The sequence below is a fragment of the Pelophylax lessonae genome, assembly GCF_965119305.1.
Source record: "Pelophylax lessonae genome assembly, chromosome: 9".
In the NCBI taxonomy this organism is placed as follows: domain Eukaryota; kingdom Metazoa; phylum Chordata; class Amphibia; order Anura; family Ranidae; genus Pelophylax; species Pelophylax lessonae.
Window position 1 is genome coordinate 182048002 of NC_138776.1, and position 20486 is coordinate 182068487.

The following is a 20486-nucleotide window of genomic DNA, read 5'->3' on the forward strand; positions in this document are numbered from 1 at the left end:
CAGATTCATCTGACAGTGGGCAAAAGCCCGCGGTCGGCTGATGTTACAGAGCCCCTCCAGGCTCTGTAGGGGTCCCGACAATATTGGTGGGATCCACCCAGATGCCTGACTGGCAGTTTGCTCAGTGTGCTGCTGGAAGACTGAACTAGCTGCTTCTGCCTCCTGCCTGGCACTCCAATTAGCTCCAGATGAGAGGAGCACAGAGCGGTCACTGACCGTCACCGTTCTGTGCTCAGAGCGGACCTCAGAACTGAGCGATCAGCAGTCTTTGATCGCTTAGTTCTCGGTGTAGAGCTGGCTCTGATCCATGCTGCAGCCATCTAGGTGAGTGTGTTTGTTTTGTTTGATTCCTGCACTTCCCTTCTAAGCTGCCCATACATGAATCAATATTCAGTCGGTTCAGCAAGGACTGGCTGAATTTGGATATGGGCACTGATTGACTTCTGTTCAACCACCCTGTTGTATTTTTGCTGCTCAATCAGCACTGCAGGCTATAGACTGCAGCAGTGAGCAGTGTATTTTGATGGTTATCAGAATACAAAGACACAAGATGAATATTCCCCCATCCACCCCCATCTTGTGTCCCCGAATGAGAAATCAGGTCAGTTTTTTTCTACTGGTTGAATGAAAAAAAAAATGGACTCATACATGAGATGCCCAAGTTAGTTATATATGGTGTATAATGCTGACAGGAGACTGTTATATTATAACCAGTTATTGTTTTTGCCTCACAAATTTACATATAGGGATTCAGAGAAGAGGATTCCATTGACACTTTATATCCAGTCTAGTGTTGATTGCTTTAGAAGAAGATTTTAACACATCACGGTCAAATATCCATAATATATAGTACTTTTAGTTCATTTAATATTTAGTACACAACAGATTTGGTAGAGTATGGAGACGTCTCGATTAGACAGATAACACTTACACAGCAACAGGCAGTGACAGTAATCTGGATAGTGTTGCGGCCTGGTTGGCAGACATGTTTGAGGTGTAGGGGTTTGTGGGAAGTCTTGTTGTCACCCCGCTCAATGGTGAGAGGTGTGGCATTGACACTGACTTGTACAGATGCTGGCCAGTTGGTGTTCATCTGACGATCTTCATGGTGGTAGCATTTAAACTGCAGTTCCAGGTCAGACCTGTTTAGGATAGCAGAATATTTTATGAAAAAATATGTATGTAAATACATATTACATAGTTGGTAATGTTGAATAAAGACACCGGGCCATCCAGTTGAACCAGAATGTGTGCGTGTGTGTACCACTACCATTCTCAATGTCTCTGTACACAGCATTCGCTAGGAAACGCATCTAAAAGTTTGTTGAATTTATCCAAACTCCCCAAAAATACCACCACCTGTGGAAGGGAGTTCCACATTCTTACCTCTCTTACACTAAATAACCCCTTACTCAGTTTGAACTGCTTCTTGTCCAACTTTATTGCGTGGCCCCATGTCATCTTAGAGACCTAAGATTAATTAGTTTCCTCTATTGATTTAGTCATCAATTATAGATTTGTATATTGTGATCATATCCCCTCTTAATTGTCTATTCTCCAGGAAGAATAAGTTTATAGTATTGTAGTTGTTCCTCATAACTTAAGTCCCCCAGCTCCCTTATTAGCTTTGTTGCCCTTCTGTGGACTCTCTCCAGTTCCAGTACATCCTTGATGGCATACTCGAGATGTGGCCAAACCAGAGTTTTGTAAAGTGGTAGAATTATAGTTTTATCTCTTGAGTAAACAACCTTTAAAATGTATGCAAATAGTCTGCCAGCCTCGCTTGCTGCAGCATGGCATTACATGCGATCATCTACTAGGATCCCCAGACCATTTTCCATCCACGATTTTCCCAGAGGTTCCTCCCCAACAAGTAACTTGCATTCATATTTTTATTTTCTGGTTCAATCATTTTTATTGCAGATATAGCATTGAAACATACATTAATGTCAGAGGCACTTAGGCTGCCCACACAGGGGCTAGGACTGGCACATGGAAAACATGGAACATGCATTCATATTTTTATCTTAGCCACCCCTCCATTTTAAACTAGGTCTTGTAGAGTTGCTATGTCTTTTTAAGTTATTGCCCTGCTTAGTTTTGTATCATTAGCAAACACTGAGATCGATTAATTTCATCTATATATCGTTTATGAACAACTTATCAGCAAATTTTGGATATAGTTCTTTATTATTCCTTTCAATAGTTTACATACTGTTGATGTTAGGCTGACTGGTCTGTAATTCCTAGGTATAGATCTTGGCCCTTTCTTGAATATTGGTACCATTTTTGGTTTTCTCCAGTCAGCTGGTACAATTTCAGTCAGTAAGCTTTTCATTAAAAATTAGGAATTGCTCCTTTTCTAGTAATTCAAAGTGCATGCATAGTGGTACTCTATATATTTTCTTTCTTTATTATGTTTAGGAAGGAGTAAACACTCCTTCAGGCAGATAAACATTTAATTATACAAATTCATTTTTCTTTTTTTTGCCCTTTAGCCAGCAGTAGGCATCAATTGTTATTCTTGTTCTTAAAGATTAAAGGCAAAACCTTTTTTTAATTTTGGACAGAATGGAAATGGAATAGAACACCTGTCAGGTTTTTCATTGCTGTCTGTGCCCCCATTAGGGAGATTCACCCTTTCTATTTGTGCCGTTTACTATTATCATTGAAAGGAAAAGAAAATCCCAAATTATGGTTTGTCCCCAAAAATGTAATAGAAGGGGAATCTTCCAATGGGGACACTAGTTCTGGTGACAAGGGATTCTCTTAATTTTCAGGGATTTCCTCTCAGTTTAAGTTTTGCTTAAAAAGACACAGATGGCAAAAAACTGTTGGGTGTCATAAATCCCCCTTACTCTATCCAAAAAAAAAATAATGCTTTGCCTATAGTTCTACTTTAATAGCTTCAATAGAAGATATACTGTAGTGATGCAAATACAGACCTGAATAGCAGGATCTCAGATTACAAAATGATGCAAGTCTGGGAAGTTACACATAGGTGGCACTACATCCAATTAGAATGCCCAAAAACCCCAAACTGTAATTCCTAGCTGGACTTTTGAGGTGCCCCAAGAAAGTCACAAGATACAAGACAAATAAAATATGGGAGAATACACACCCCTCATACAATTTTATTTGCACAAAATTATAAAAATACACACAGCCGTCACAAAAATAAATAAAACATCCTGAATAAATGTACAGGCATGGTAATATTAAGGTAACATAGTTTTGCCATTACAGAAAACCTTGACCTAAGAGCTGGGACAAACAGATTCTACTTAATACATGTTATGTTTCCCCATCAACTAATTCCTTAACATGTTTTACAGGATGTACAATCTGCTTTCCCAGGAGGATATACAAAGAGGTCAATATGCATGTATGTATATATATATATTACACATTTATGTTTATACAAGTGATCTACAATTATGTGTGCGATATAAGTGTTTCATGAGGTATTTGACAAGTATAACATTATTGTTTGGGCTGGTGTTTTTCTTTTTTCACTTTCATATATAAGATAATACTGATAACTGTTGACCTCTTTGTATGTCCTCCTGAGGAAGCAGGTTGTAGATCCTGCGAAACGCGTTGAGGAATTAGTTGGTGTAGAAACATAACATGTATTCTGTAGAATCCGTTTGTCCCACCTCTTTGGGGCAAGTTTTTTTGTAATAGCAAAACAATGTTAGGTTATTAATATATCTATGCAGATAAATGTATTCAGGATATTTTATATATTTTTGTGACGGTTGTATATGGTTTTAAAATTGTGTACAAATAACATTTTATTTTGTGAATTTCTTGGGGCACCTCAAAAGTTCATCTAGGGCAGTGATGGCGAACCTTGGCACCCCAGATGTTTTGGAACTACATTTCCCATGATGCTCATGCACTTTGCAGTGTAGTTGAGCATCATGGGAAGTGTAGTTCCAAAACATCTGGGGTGCCAAGGTTTGCCATCACTGATCTAGGGATTAAAGTTTGGGGTTGTTAAAGGAACTCTGGTTACACAAACACACAGGTGAATGAGTCAGAAGAGAAACCCATTTTCCTCCTCAGTTATATAGACACAGTAAACAACTGCAAAGCTAGTGCTGGGCTTTCTTATCAGACAGCATGCACTGTAGTACAGAAGCACCCTGCATTCATTTGCCAAATAAGGATTTTATACAAGCAAAATTTCACCTTATAAACATTCAAGAGAGATTTAACTGAACTTAATTATAATATTATAATTATATTATTATAATTTCTCTTTAAAAAAACATAAATCCTGTTTAAAATAGGTATCCAATGAATAAGCACAGCACAGCTAGGGTAAGTTAAAACACATATCTTTACCTCCACATGAGGGTCTGATGGACGGTCGGTCGTAAGTGGAACACATGATTGCTGACGGCAAGGTTGTGTTCCAATCGGAAGGGCTCCAATACTACTCCATCCCGCACAGGAAACGTTAGACGAAGTTCATCTGTGTGGCTGGCTGAGATCGAAGAAGGAGAGAAAGCGTGAACTTTCCCTTTTGCATCTGCAGTGCGACAATGTAAAAAGGCGTAAGCAAAGCTCATGGGACCAGAGACCCCTAAAGGGTCCCTGATACAGCAACATTAGGAACCCAAGAACAAAATATTACAAAACTAATGCTATATGAGGCAACTGGAAAACAGATAAAACCTTTGTAAAACCATTATATAAAAAGAAGCATGTGCTCACAAATAGATAAAAGGAACAAAGCTTGAAGATAGGTGTATGCGCAATGTGCCCCACTGTTCATGGTCATACTCGCTCAACATATATTTACAGAAGTCACAGCACTATTGCTGAGTACTGTTCATGTGACTTATTGCACCTGCTACAGGCGACATTGTGGTTACAAGACCTTTTTCAAAAGGGGTTGCTAATGGAAGGCCCACTAAAGGATACAAGGCGGTACAATGACCTCAGGGAACTGCCTCTCAAGAGGTTTAAAACAGCCATTGTTAGTTACCTGGATTCAGATAGTGAACATGTGTGTGGAGGAGCAGTGTTCTAATCAGCTGACTGTCATAGACTGTTAATTGTAGACATTTTTCTGTCTGTAAGTTGAAACTTGATGCAAAATAGCAGCTCTAGCAGAGTGCAGCTTACACAGAGAGCCAAGTAAGCTTCTGTCCTGCATCAGCTGTGTTTTAGCAGTGAAAGCAGTAAAGAAATTGCCTTAAAACAAACAAAGCAGATAGGAAGCCCAGAAATGTTCTCAGCTCTGGGGCATATAATGACTCAGTGTTGCTAACCGGCGAGACAATCTACTTATAACATCACTTGGGAGCTGAGGTCTGTCCTTACTAAAGGCATAAATATTTCTAAAGTAAATCAATTTGGAGTGTTGTGGGGATCGCGTTCAAATCTGTCACATATTCATTATACATTAGCACTATATGAAATTAGGTTTACATCATTTGCTTATATTTGACTGCCAATTTCATAAACAAACATAAAAATAGGAATTTTGTGCTCACCATAAAATCCTTTTCTTGGAGTCCAATGAGCGACACAGCTTGATGATAATAAGCAACCTACTGTTAGATTGCTGCCCATCAGGAGAAATAGACACTAGAAACAGACAAATAGTCAGCCTTCTTGAGTCTATGACACCTCCAATATCATAACCTGCTTAGGTGTGTCAAGAAGCCCAAGCGAAAATGATAGCAAATGAGGTGAGGAAGCCATGTTCCTCAATGGACTCCAAGAAAAAAAAATTGAAGTACAACAATTATTTTCTCTATTGTTCACTGAGGATAATTAGACAACCTAGCAAAATCTCTTCATTAAGGTGAAATGCAAAAACCACTGACGGTAAAAAGGAGGTTTATTCTCTCAAAACACCTTGCTAAAACACTGAAAACCTTCTAGTCTAAATGATGGCCATAAGAAAGGCCACCTAACAGATAACCCCTAGGAGATATACCAGATAGGTTCAAAAGGAGGGCTTTGTGTCACCAATAATACTAAATATAAATTCCACAGTTGGAAAGGAGGCCTAACAGAGGTGAATCAGAAAAAAGAATATTAGGAGGGCATTGAAAAAGAACACAGTTCAGACACTTAACCCTTGAGAGTGCCAAGGACCAAAGGTTGTTCAACACTCAACTGTAAAAACATAAAAACTTATTCCAATGAAAAGCTTGTGGCGGAAACCTCTAGAGGCTCACACCAGTGAAAGTAAGACTTCAGTGTTCAATGATAAGCCTATGTGAGAAAGCAGGTTTAGGAGCTTTAAGCATAGTCTGGGAAAACGATTCAGAACCTGGGTTTTGACAGTCAAGCTATCAAAGCCAGCAAATGAGATACAGGGTGGAATATCAGGCCTTCTAATTACAGATCTGGCCAATCTGGTAGACAGCACAGAGTCGCTAATAAACAAATTAACTCAGACGTTGACTGGAAGCGTTGATTATCCTGAAGACCAAGAACCCTGAACAGTCAAAGGAACAAAACTCCTTTCCACCCCAGAAAACTAGCATCCGCCATGACATTCCTCCACTGCAAGGGGGGAAGAAATCTGCTCTCCCATAACGCCAGGGACAGAGGCATCATAATAACTGGTCCATCTTGTCCAGAACAGATATATATAGTGAGAATGTGCAGTTGCATGTGCAGTTGCATGTGCAGTTGCAAGATTCTTGAGCTGAACTGAGCAAATGAAACCACTTTTGCAGAGTAGACCAACAGACCAATTGAAGTGGTCGAACCTGACTCTGCAGTGTTGATAATTTCCAGAGGAGCAGAAAGTCTTTAGTCTGGGGGGTATCCAAAGCTGGAACACCTCTAAAAAGAAAAAGACCCAGAACTAAATCAAGATCCTTTGTAAATACTTCTCAGGTTGAGGCAAGGCTGTAATAAAAGGCCACAAACTGACAGAGGCTGTCACCAATGGAAAAGCAGAGAAATTGCTGAGAACCTGGAAGATAGGAATGTGTGTATATGCATCCTTTAAGTCGACGGATGCCAAGAAAACTCTGGAATTGAGGGAAGTAATAGCTGATCCATTCCATCCATAATTTCTGAAGACTTACAAAGGCGTTGAGAGCCTTTAAAAGGTTAGTTTACCTTTATTTACTTTTGCCAAAAACATATCTATGCATTACAATGTTCTTATACATTGACAAGCTGTGCTCCATTTTGTAAAGGAATTCCTACCTTTTCAGGTGCACCTTGGAAATGAATGAGCACTAGGCTTTGTTTTCCATCCATGTATGTGCAAGTGTGCTCACTTTTGTCCCACAGAATGCCGAATGTGTAAATGGCACCCGTACGCATGTAAAAAATGCAGCGCATTTTCAGGTGTAAGAACTGCAGGGAAATCGCATAATCAAAATGTTTTGAAAAAGGTACATGCAACTTTTTCTGCCATGCCCGAGCAAACGTGCCCTGCACACACACATAGGTGTGAGCTGAGCCTAAGCATTAATCTAACCAAGCCAAGGCACGGAGGAAGAGAAAGAACAGCACAATCTTCTCATTTTAAGTTTGAATGCACAGCCACAATTAGAAAAGAAGCAGACTTCGTTCTATTTTGGCGAAAAAAACTGCTGACTGCACTTGATTGCAATTCAGCTAGTGGGATCTCCCACACTAAGGAATGGAGGAACTCAGGATATGACAATGGTTCCTCTGGAGAATCCCTGACAGCATCAGAAAGATAAGGCATCTCAGTGTTATCTTCTGCTGGGAAAGATGGCAGTGGATGTTTTATTCCTTAGCAATCTTACCCCAGCACAAGCAGTTTAACCTTTTAATTATGGTAGCCTCTGTTATCCCAGCGCTGATTCTCTGAATTTCCAGTCTTTATGGGAAAGAGTGAACAGTGGACAATGCAGTCTAGAGCCAGTCTGTTAGCTTAGAGAAGGGAAGAGGAGGGTGATGCAGGGAGTACTTTGCCTTCCTAGGGTATGCGGCAGTGATGCTTACAGTGTAGGAAGACACCGGAAGACACAATTCTAATGCCTGCATGCAGCAAGAGAATGGGACCACCCTAAAACATGAAAGGGGCAGTGGTCACGGCAATAGTTTAAACAGGAACATTGGAAAGGACAGAAGATGAAGAAGCTGCCTACTCAGTAAGTGATTAAATCTGTTGCTGAAAGTTCTTAAAAAACTGAGGATTTAATTTAACTTTAACAGAAGGGTGGGAGCCCTACAGCTGCACACATGCACCCTAAATATATTATCATACTTTACTGAATTGTCAGCGGTTTGATACTTTTGTTTACTTTTGTTTATATGTTTGAGATCACCTAATAAATATATTTATGCACCATTAATTATAGTGAGCCTAGTTTTTGCAACCGTCCTGAGAGGATCTATATCCTCTCTACCCCATTTCCTCCCTTTTTTCAGTGTATTCTTGGTTGCCTGTGGTTCCTGGTTTAATTACCATCCCAGTCTAAATATTTTATTAAAGGAAATTCTTTCCTATATACCTAAACATCCTCCTATTTCCCCGGGTTTTTTATATTTTATACGGCAGAAATACTACTACAAAGGAATACACATGAACCAACAGAGGGAACTGCCCATTGTCACTGTAGGTGAAGCGCAATAAGCACATGATGTGTTTTCATTACCCACTATGTCCATGAGAGCAGAGGGAGAAAAAAAAAAAAAAAAAACTTATTGCGGTAGTTCACATACAATTGTGGCACAATGCTCCACCACTGAACATGCACATTTGTGACCCTTTATAACCTGATGTGCAGCATTAAATAACATACCACTCTGGGACTGCTGTGTCAGAAAGAAAACTGCAAAGAGCACTTTCGGAGGCTGCCGTGACTTTTTTTGCTGCCATGTTAAAAAATAACACAGCAGAGCGTGTTCTTTTAACACAACATACCCCACTACAGCTGTTGGTTGAACTAAACGGACGTGTCTTTTTTTTTTTAACCAGACTATGTAATAACACAATGGACAGCACCCCGATGGCTGGAGTATGTATTACATGGAAGTATTAGCTACCAGTCGGTCTGAGGCAGAGCTACTCAGGGGGGAAAGAAGAGAGGATGGAACACTCACACTATTGTGCTGCCCGTCATCAAGTCCTGCCCTCAGAGGAGAAGTGGCAGGAATTTTAAACAACGTTTGGAAAGACGACCATGACTGGCTGTCAGAGCACAGCATACAAGGTTAAAAGGTGGTTTTGGTTTAACAATGAACTGGGAAAGCTTGTGCTCATTGGCTAACTGTGGGAACTTCCCAAATCTCCAATATGGAGGAAATCTTCCAATTCAGTAAAAAATAGAGCAGATAAGGAGGAGACATCCATTTTCCTAAGAACAAGAAGTGTAACTAGGCTGGTGTGATGTGAGATGGGTTATTGTTTCAAAGGGGCTGTGCTTCAGTTTTCTATGTACTTTGTGTCCATTTCTTCTACAGGTGGCAGTATAACTCTAGGTCATTTAATTATCCTCAAGTTGTGTCCCTCAGTGGACGACAGAGAAAAAAGGTGTTTAACCATTATCTTTAGAGCATGGCATGTATCCGCAAAACACTCACTTGGTGGTGGAGGTAGAGCACTCATGTTGGGCTTGATGTCTGGAGGAAACGGAGGCTTGACATCTTGACTGGGTGACAGGTATGGAGGGATACTGCTGCCAGGTGTCATAGGTGGTGTGGGGTTTCCCGGAACAGGTGAGTGGGGGTAATTTCCAACAGGACCTGGTCTGGAGGGCTGCAAAAGAAATTAAATGAATGAAAATTAATTTTGATGATGGCATTAGCTTCGACACCCTCATAATTTTTCCTACATTCACTAGGCCCCCGGATTCCACGAGAAGGTCAGCTTTAGTAAATACTTAGTGCAATCTTTTGTCCAGTTAAAACTTATAAGAAAGAGAAGCTGGAATCTGACATTTATACTTTTTTTTTTCTTTTTTTGGGGGGGTCAAATCTAACGCTATGATATAAATAAAAGTATCCGTTTTCACATTAAGCAAAGTAACAAAGCAAACTGCTTCATATGGCCCTGCTGGCCAGGGCCTACCATAATATGAATACTCTGAAACAACCCCACTACTGTGTCCTGTTTATTATGGCACTAATACAATAAAACAATGAGTAAAACATAAGTGTATGCCTCGTTTTTTTTGTAAAGTGCTGCTTAAGTACAGAAACAGATGACATTGCACATGGGTATATATCCACAGGGGCACAGCTAAACTCCTCGGTGTTCTGATGCAAATACTAGACACCACCACAACATCCATTCTTTAATATTTCCCACTACAGCAGGCATCACTAAATGGCGGACCAAGGTCTGAATCTGTACCGAGTGACAGTCCCATCTGGGCCACTGTAGTCGCGCCAGTTGGAGCCTCACTCTTCTTAGCCTGGCTGCCCTGTAGATCTCGCTGCTGTTCATTTCCCCAAGTCACCATGCTATCATCTTTGCTGCAGGGAAGAGGATGGGAGAGGCGACAGATCTAGATGGAGGGTAAGAGCAGCAAGCAGGTAATTCGTTGATAGAATGCTGGGGGGTCCTAGCAACTAATCATCAGCTTAACAAGAAAAGTAGGCTAGCTCCTGCCCTCTGTTTAGACTTACTATGTGTAATGTAGAAATTGAGAAATGAGGGAGGGGGAGGGGGGAGATGAAGACATTGCTATGAAAGGGTGGGGGAGAACACAGCTATGAAGGTGGGGTGAAAATAGTGCTTTGAAGAAGGGGCTGAGGGCACAGCAATGAAAAGTTGGGAAGGAAAAGGGGGCAGGGAACACTAATGTGAGGGGAAACTGACATAAAGGGGGCCTGTGAGGTAAAAGGAGGGGGGGAACAAGGAGGTAAAAGGGGGGAACTAGGAGGTAAAAGGGGGGAACTAGGAGGTAAAAGGGGGGGGACTAGGAGGTAAAAGGGGGGAGACTAGGAGGTTAAAAGGGGGGGACTAGGAGGTTAAAAGGGGGGGACTAGGAGGTAAAGGGGGGGGACTAGGAGGTAAAAGGGGGGAGACTGTGGGGTAAAAGGAGGGGGGGAGACTGTGGGGTAAAAGGAGGGGGTAAAAGAAGGAGGTAAAAAGGGGGGGTAAAAGAAGGAGGTAAAAAGGGGGGGGGACACTAAGAGGTAAAAAGGGGGGGGGACACTAAGAGGTAAAAAGGGGGGGGACACTAAGAGGTAAAAAGGGGGACACTAAGGGGTAAAAGGAGGGGGGGGAAACTGTGGGGTAAAAGGAGGGGGGGAACTGTGGGGTAAAAGGAGGGGGGAGACTGTGGGGTAAAAGGAGGGGGGGAGACTGTGGGGTAAAAGGAGGGGGGGAGACTGTGGGGTAAAAGGAGGGGGGAGACTGTGGGGTAAAAGGAGGGGGGAGACTGTGGGGTAAAAGGAGGGGGGAGACTGTGGGCTAAAAGGAGGGGGGGAGACTGTGGGCTAAAAGGAGGGGGGAGACTGTGGGCTAAAAGGAGGGGGGAGACTGTGGGCTAAAAGGAGGGGGGAGACTGTGGGCTAAAAGGAGGGGAGAGACTGTGGGCTAAAAGGAGGGGAGAGACTGTGGGCTAAAAGGAGGGGAGAGACTGTGGGGTAAAAGGAGGGGGAGACTGTGGGGTAAAAGGAGGGGAGAGACTGTGGGCTAAAAGGAGGGGGGAGACTGTGGGGTAAAAGGAGGGGAGAGACTGTGGTGTAAAAGAAGGGGGGAAACTGTGGTGTAAAAGAAGGGGGGAAACTGTGGGGTAAAAGGAGGGGGTGACTGGGGGTAAAAGGAGGGGGAGACTGTGGGGTAAAAGGAGGGGGGACTGTGGGGTAAAAGGAGTGGGAGACTGTGGGGTAAAAGGGGTGGGGAGGCTATGGGGTAAAAGGGGGGGGGGGGACGGTGATGTTAAGGGTGGGGAGGATTGTGACATAAGGAGGGACTCTGATGTAAAGAAGGGGAACTGTGGTGTTAAGAGGGGGAAGCTGTGATGTGGCAGGGGAATGGAATAGGAAGGACACTGATATAAATGTGGGAGGGCTGTGATGTGACTGATCTGAGTCATCAAACATGTGATTCTGACCTCTGAGAAAAGAAAATCTTACTGACTTAATTTAACAGTCGTTCACTAGACTTGTCTGACACAGTATAACAAGATTGTGAGCATGCAAGTCTATGTCTAATGATGATGGTTTGTTGGTATTGTGTGAGGAAAAGAAGCAGGCATGAATAAATATCAGTAGTGACCCCTCAAAATCTCTAAGGCAGTCTCTGCATACATTAAAATGTGCTTCATAAGAATACATTCCCCCCACTGTGTTCTGTGGCTGCTATTGTTTATTATTGTTGTTGTGCTGTATATTGTGTTCTTGTAGTGATAATACATGGTTTGTTGTTATAGTGCCGTCAGTGTAAGCACACAGTAGGAAGGTAACAGGGAATTGGGATTCGTATAAGTCCTACTGTCCATTAAAGTCTTTAGACTATATTGAATTTTGAATGTCCTGCTAAACAGACTAGTGGAGGGAGAGTGAAGTTAGCAATAGGGAGTAATAAACTGTTTAGACTTTTCTCAAACCAGTCCCACTAATAGTGTTTGCTTTACAGGAAACCTCCCAAATGCTCAGACTGAGGTATTCTGTGTCTGGAAATGTGATTAAACTACCTGTGAGGATATCCACAAAAACATAGAAAGTTAGAGTGACAAATTTGAAAGTCCAACCAAAATGTTTTTTCTGTAGTTGGTAGATAGAAACACTGTCAGGTTTTATTATTGCCTGTGCATTGTGTCATTACTGAGGATCTGAGGGGAAGTCCCATCTTTGACAGGTGTCACCATTGGATGAACACCCCTACTATAGGGACATCTTTTACATTTTGCATTTCCCTGTTGGTCACCAGTACAGAAAGTGAGAGGGAATTCCCCAGCAGGCACATAGAGAGCAACACAAATCTGAAGGAGGTTCTAACTTTTCCATAAGCTAAAACTAAATGTAAAACTAGAAAAGCCAGTTCTGCTAGAGCTACACTTTAAGGATAGGTTTGAGAAACACTGATTTGTATTTCAATCTACTTCCAGTACAATGGAAGCATGCAAGTAAACGTACATGGAAACACTAAAGCAGTAACCAAATCTATACGAAATATCAATTGGCTACATACTGTAATCCTCAAACAATGAAAATAGTACATATTGTGGTCAAGTGACTGGGACTTATACTCCGATACTCTGATGAGGTGAGGCAGTAAGAATAATACTGCCACAGTGTGAGCCGAGGCTCTATTATCATTTATACATACAATCATAAAAACATTCTTTTATCATACATGTCAAAGGTATAATGTGAACCCACAAATGGCTTGTGAGCAGACTGCAGGAAGCAGAAGTAAGCATTAAAACAGGGATTTAACATAATACAAATAAAAATAAAACACAGAAAATTCAGTTTGGCTGGAATCTGGAAGAAAAATAGAAGTCTAAGCTCTGGTGCTTCCTTCACAGGCTCGCTCCATATAAAATTAGTTTGTTTGTGTGTATGGATATATATATATATATATATACACACACACATGCACACACACATTCACCAGCCATTTTATTAGGTCCACCTTGCAAGTACTGGTTTGGGCCCCCTTTTGCCTGCAGACCTGCCCTAATTCTTTGTTGCATAGATTCAACAAGGTGTTGGAAACTTTCCAGCTTTTGGTCCATATTGACCTGATGGCATCAAGCAGTTGATGTAGATTTGTCGGCTGCACATGAATAATTTGAATCTCCCGTTCCACCACATTCCAAAGGTGGTCTATTGGATTGAGATCTGGTGACTGTGGAGGCCATTGGAGTACAGTGAACTCATTGTCATGTTTAAGAAACCAGTGGTGAGATGATTTGAGCTTTGTGACATGGTGCATTATCCTGCTGGAAGGAGCCATCAGAAGATGGGTACACTGTCGTCATAAAGGGATGAACATGGTCAGCAACAATACTCAGGTAGGCCGTTGTGTTTAAACGATTCTCAATTGGTACTAAGGGGCCCAAAATGTGTCAAGAAAATATCCCCCACACCATTACACCACCACCAGCAGCCTGAACCGTTGATACAAGGCAGAATGGATCCATGCTTTCATGTTTGTTTACGCCAAATTCTCACCCTACCATCCGAATGTCGCAGCTGAAGTCAAGATTCATCAACGTTTTTCCAATCTTCTATAGTCCAATTTTAGTGAACCTGTGTGAACTGTACCCTCAGTTTCTTGTTTCCAGTTGACAGGAGTGGCACCCGGAGTGGTCTTCTGCTGCTGTAGCCCATCTGCTTCAAGAGTTGATGTGTTGTGCCTTTAGAGATGGTATTCTGCATACCTTGGTTGTAACGAGTGGTTACTTGAGTTACTGTTCCCTTTCTATCATCTCAAACCAGTCTGCCCATTCTCCTCTGACCTCTGAAATCAACAAGGCATATTCGTCCATACAACTGCCGCCAGATATTTTTCCTTTTTCCCCACCATTCTCTGTAAGCCCTAGAGATGGCTGTGCATGAAAATCCCAGTAGATCAGCAATTTTTGAAATACTCAAACCAGCCGGTCTGGCAACAACAATCATGCCACGTTCAAAGTCACTTAAATCCCCTTTCTTCCTCATTCTGATGCTCGGTTTGAACTTCGGCGAGTTGTCTTTACCACTTCAAGTTGCCTAAATGCATTGAGTTGCTGCCATGTGATTGGCTGATTCGCAATTGGTGTTACCAAGCAATTGAACAAGTGAACCCAATAAAGTGGCTGGTGAGTGTATATATATATATATATATATATATATATATATATATATATATATTATGTTTTGCCCATGCAAGGCCACAGAACAGGTTTTCCATAATGTCTCAGCAGGATATTCTCACCTTTTCTTCCCCTAGAAGTGAAGAAATATCAAGTAGTTTGGGGTATGGAGGAGCATGTGACATTGCTGGTGCTTGCTGATTAGCCCAGCGCCTTAGGCCCCATGTGGGCTCTTTTGGAGCTTACACAGGGATTCCTGTCTTTGCCCCTGATGGCGAAGAGCAAAGCAAAGATTCACTTCACTCTGGTGGGCAAAGTAAAAAAGAGCATCAGCAGAGTTACAGGTCCAGCCGGCAACTAGATTAGGATTAATAAATACAACCAATCTGAACTTTCCATGAAGAGAGAAAGAGAGCAACCACCAATACAGCTGACTTTTAAGCAGACTTTTAGCTGACATAATAAGAATGTATTGCAATCATTTGCTTTACAATATAGAGAAATGTCCAGTTATATGTAATGCTAACAATATGCCAAAAATGATCATTCTCCGTCAGAAGGTTTTAGAAACAGAAATCACCCTCCACCCAAACTGGTAAAATAGTGGATGATTGATTTGGTATGAAGGCACACTCACCCCGTTCATACTGCCTTGGCTATAGCTACTGTAGCCGCTCCCAGAAAAGTTGTTATTTTGTCCATTAAACTGCTCTTGCTATTAGAAAAATAATAATAATTATGAATTAAAAAAATGTACAAAAATAATGAGGAAAAAAAAAAACTAGAATGAACAGCAGCTTAGAAAAGTGAGATATGAGACGAACTATTAAGAAGGGACCTGTCCAATACTAGATATAAAGCTTCACGGTCTAATTTACATCTACAGCTATTCATCTAGATGCACTCGTGGGATTATTTCATGATCACAAGACAACAGCTGTCTACTTGTTAAATTATTTGTAACTCATTAGAACAGGTCTTCATTCACATTCAGTTAGGTGTATTTTATTTGGGAGGGGGAAATAAATATACACCATGGCTTGGTAGAACATTCCATAACTCCCAACACATTTTTCTCATTGGTAAAGGTTATATTATAGCAAAGCTGCCTCTTCCTGTAGGTAAGGCAGAACTTTGGGGTCTCTGCAGTGGGTTAAAACATACAACCTAAGTATCTCTGTCTGCCTTGTATCCAAAAGCATCATTAAAAGTTATATAGCCAAAAAACTGATATATTTATAAAGTTAAGGTAAGAAGCTCATAATTTCTTCTGAATGTGAACATTTCCTTTATTAAAAATTCCAGAACTGACTGATCTTAGGCAGAGTGAAGAGGAGGAGAGATCCCTATTAATCAGAGTACAGACATTGACACCACTAATCCTCAATTATTACAAGCAGAACCCTCTCACGCTGTGAAGATTAGTGTACACAGGCACTGTCAGTGTGTGAACTCCATATACACAGATTGGTCTGCACTGCACACACAAAGGTGTACCTGGGCACCTACGGCCTCTGTGTACACTAACCCTGAATCATTCTCACATTAATGGGAAAGGTATGTACCATCAAGTGAAACATGAAAAGACTGGATGGTTGTGGAAACAAATGTCTGAGAGAGACCCTGTAAATAGAGTGAATTTTTTTATGTGTTTGCTATTTTACTATTGGGAGTTTAAACTGCCCTGATTCTTTGAGGTTTGTAAGCCAGACATATGGAAAGAATAAAACATAAATTCATCACAAATCTGAGTCCAGGAAAGGTGCCAGGTTGCCATCAAAACAATCTGTCAGTCTTTCTCCATATTCTCTACAGTGACAAGAAAAAGCCTTCTCCCAAAAGCTTGTCACTGCATGCAACTTAGAAGCCTGTGCCCCCAGCCCAGCGTACTTGTCAGGCAGTGACAGGTCTGCCAGGGCTTAGCAGATGGGGATGTGTCAGTTCAGAGTCTGCTTTATCACAGATGTATTAGCAGCACTACAGGCCTGGACTGACTGCATGCATTTCAAAAGAAAAAAAAACGAAATGTCAACTAATGTGTTTTTGGATAAAGATAACAAAAGAATTCTGCATGTGAAAAATTAAGTATGAGAAACAAATCAGATCTAGTACTATCATAGCCTTCCTTACAAACAGTCATGCAATAGTTAACCAGGAGCCATTCCATACACCATTAGTTACCTTGTAATACTGCCCCATGCCAACATTGGGGGGTGGGTACTGCCCTGTGCTCTGCTGTGTTGTCATCCTCTGGCCTGGATAGTTTGGAGATGTCATGGGTCTAGCAGGATTTGGGCTTGGGTACTGCCCAGGCTGACTGGGAAATTGACTGCTTGGTCCATATTGCTGGCTGGCATAATTTGGCTGAAAATGAGAAATACAACTGAATTATAAAGACATTTCACAAAATCTATGTCTTGCTCAATAGAAAAATATATTTTAAAACTTTCAGAATGTAGGCTATACGAAATAAATGAAAAAACAAACAAATACAACCAAATGTGAAACTTTATAAGAAGCCCGGTCTAATTTTAAATAGTCAAAACCTGAGCACGGTATAGAACAATCAAGGCCCCTTCACAAGTGTGTAAACGCTGCACTAATCTATGAGAGTAACAACAAAGACATCTATAGAAATTATGAATTTGAGAGCAAAGCATAACTTTAGGTTACCCCAGACCTTGGCACTACAATTAATGGGAGCACCAAATTCCCTCAAGGCAGTTGCAAGATAAAGCAATTTTGGAAAACAACACAAGTGACATCCTAGAATATGACTCTTACATCTTAATCTATGTGTACTTTAAAGAGCTAAGCAGTTAAAAACCCAATCCACTCAAAACCGATGAGTCTGTGTTTTGGAGAAGAGTGTTGTCAAGTTAAAGTATAACTAAAAGGCAAAACTTTTTTTTTGGTTGTGAATAGAGTGGAGAGGGATTAGATTGCCTGCCTGTGCCCCCGTTAGGGAGTTTCACCCTCTCTATTTGCCCTGTTTAACATTATCATTTAAAGTGAAAGTAAAGGAAAACCCAGATTTTGGGTTGTCCCCAGAAAAGTAATAGAAGGGAAATCTTTCAATGGAGACACTAGTTCTGGTGACCTTGGGGTCCCCAATGAATATCCTATTTGTAGGGATTTCCTCTCACTTCCTGTCTCTGCAATGGAAAAAAAAAAATCTGACAGGGGTTATAATCTATTCAAAATGTAAAAAAAAAAAGTTTTGCCTATAGTTCTACTTTAAATCAAGTATCTCTAGAAGACTCGAATAGTGAGTTCTTGACACATGAATTCCCATGTCTGGTTACCTGTCACAACCATCACAAGAAAGTCACACCCTCACTGACAGATTCTTACTGAATTTTATATTATGGAGAGTGCAAAAGATTGGAGAGTGTAACATCCAAGATAGGTAGAAACTCAATAGATGGCAGGATCAGAGCTGGCAGCCATGACAGGTGAGATCACATGGTTGCAGTCAACATCGATATAACAAGTTAAAAATCAACTTCAGGTTTGATTGAGCTTTAGTTTGTTTGGACCAAGTTGATCCAAATGAACCATTTCCTTCATGGATATATGTGCTTGCTGCGAGCACTGTATACCGTATAACATCAGCTATATACAGTATACAGTGCTGCGTTCCTACAGTGGGACAGAGACTTCCCATCCCACTCCTACAAAATCGAATCAAGTTGATCACTGCTCAGCCATTCACAGGAGGCCTTGTATATTTATGAATGAATAAAAGGCTTCCTCTGATTGGCGGTGGAGGTGGTCACTCATGTTCTCCACCTCAGCCAATCAGAGGAAGCCTTTTATTCATTCATAAAATACAAACATTACTCTGGGTAGCTGAGCAGTGCTCTGCCTGACTCAATAGTGTTGTGGGAAAGGGAAGGATAGTCTCAATCCCGTGGCCAGATGCAGTGATGTACACTGTATGTTGCAGATACTACAGAAAGTTTATACAGCACATCTGTTCATGAAGCAAATAATTTGTTAAGACTAGCAAATCAAACCTGGAGCTAGGCTTTAACAAGTAACTATTACATAAACATTTTTACGGGGAACAGACCTTTGGAAAAAGATATGGGCAGTGAGCTTGTACAACCTTTATAAACCCAATGCACCAGTGTAACCGATAACCTGCAGCTCTCAAACATTTTCTTTTGGATATTATGAATATTTATACAAAGTAGTATGACACACAGAAAAAGGGGGCTCTTCACTGCTCACCTCTCCTGGGTACGGCCTTTTAATGCCCTGCATGGGCAACGACTGAGGTCTGGGGCCAGGGTAGCTTTGCTGAGGCATCCTTTGGCCATGTGCACTGAAAGGGTTCATGCCAGGCCGAGGTTGATTCATTCCCATTGGTGGGCCACTCATATTGGAAGGTGCCATGTTGGGACCCATCCCACCTGGGTTCATACTCCCTGACATAGCAGAGGGCACTCGTGGGCCAGGCTGGTTCATGAACTGACTGTTGTAGGCCTGGGCAGGACCCATCTGGAAAGAGGAACACACCTTCAACAAAAGAAAGAGAAAAGAGTAAAATGCGACATGCATGTCTGACAGAGGTAAGCAGCAAGGGAGGAAAGGTATCGAGGTATGAAAGGGGAGGAGAACAAGGAGATGTCGCATTTTTTTTACAGCAAACAACACATTTACAGATGTCAACTATTACTGGCAGTCCCTAAGTGTGGAACACTGCAGTGTGCAAACATCATGAAATATACATTCATAGATTACTTTGAGTATGTCTTTTTATTCAGAAAAAAAGTGGAGTTGACTTGAATAGTTTCTACTATAAGAGGAATTATTCAATCAAAGGATTCAGCTTAAACCGAATACATTTTTTTCCATTTTCTTTTTCCAATGAAAGTTACTCATAAAAATGGATTTTTGTAAAATCTTACCGTAAAATCCTTTTCTCTTAGCTCATCGACAGACGTAGTCCTCGGTGATACACCACCTTCGGGTTATGTTACCTCCGCAGGAGCAGGACTAGACAGGAAATTAAAAAGCTCTGGCCACACCCTAGGGGCAGTCCCAGAGGGTATATCCTCTCTCTCTCTGCCTCAGCAAATCAGTTATGTGAAAAAGCAGTGCTTAGAGAATTTAACCCAACCCAACTCCAAAACAGAGGGGCGGGGACTACGTCTGTCGATGAGCTAAGAGAAAAGGATTTTACGGTAAGATTTTACAAAAATCCATTTTTCTCTAGCGCTCATCGACAGACGTAGTCCTCGGTGATACACCACCTTCGGGACGTCCCAGAGCAGTATCACGACTGAGGGGTGGGAAAATGGAAATCAAATCCCAATCTAGAAGGCCCAACCGGTGCCAACTAGAAGTTTACAATGCTCATCCTTAATGATGAGACTCAACAAAAAAATTTTTCAAACAGAAAAAAACCCTCGAGGTAGACCACCGGTCTCCTCAAATTGCAGCCTGCAAAACCTTGCGGCCAAATGAGGCATCCGCCGATGCCGTCACATCAATTTTATAGAATTTAGTAAAGGTATGTACCGACGACCAAGTGGCCGCCTTACATACCTGGACCACTGACGCCTGATGGCGAAAGGCCCAGGAAGTACTGAGCGCTCGAGTGGAGTGCGCCCTAACAGGGAACGGAGGACTCTGACCCTTAATAGAATAAGCCTGTACCACCGTTTGTCTAATCCATTTGGCAATGGTCGCGGCAGATGCAGGCAAACCCTTTCTGGGGCCATCCGTGATCACAAAAAGTGAATCCGTCTTACGGAA

The 20486-nt window shown here is 41.5% G+C and overlaps 1 protein-coding gene across 12 annotated transcripts in view; it reads right to left on the reverse strand.

Annotated features, from left to right (window-relative positions):
- ZMIZ1 (zinc finger MIZ-type containing 1) overlaps positions 1-20486 on the reverse strand; it is a 223939-nt gene that overhangs the window by 19779 nt on the left and 183674 nt on the right. For 7 of the 12 annotated variants that reach the window (XM_082267631.1, XM_082267635.1, XM_082267642.1 and 4 more), the window contains 6 exons: positions 18957-19244; positions 16902-17084; positions 15358-15435; positions 9547-9721; positions 4354-4540; positions 932-1142 (listed from right to left, as the gene is read on the reverse strand). In XM_082267631.1, coding sequence (XP_082123757.1) covers positions 932-1142; positions 4354-4540; positions 9547-9721; positions 15358-15435; positions 16902-17084; positions 18957-19244 — 1122 coding nt within the window. The remainder of the gene's footprint in view (positions 1-931; positions 1143-4353; positions 4541-9546; positions 9722-15357; positions 15436-16901; positions 17085-18956; positions 19245-20486) is intronic. The other 5 variants (XM_082267638.1, XM_082267636.1, XM_082267637.1 and 2 more) reach the window with 5 other exon arrangements.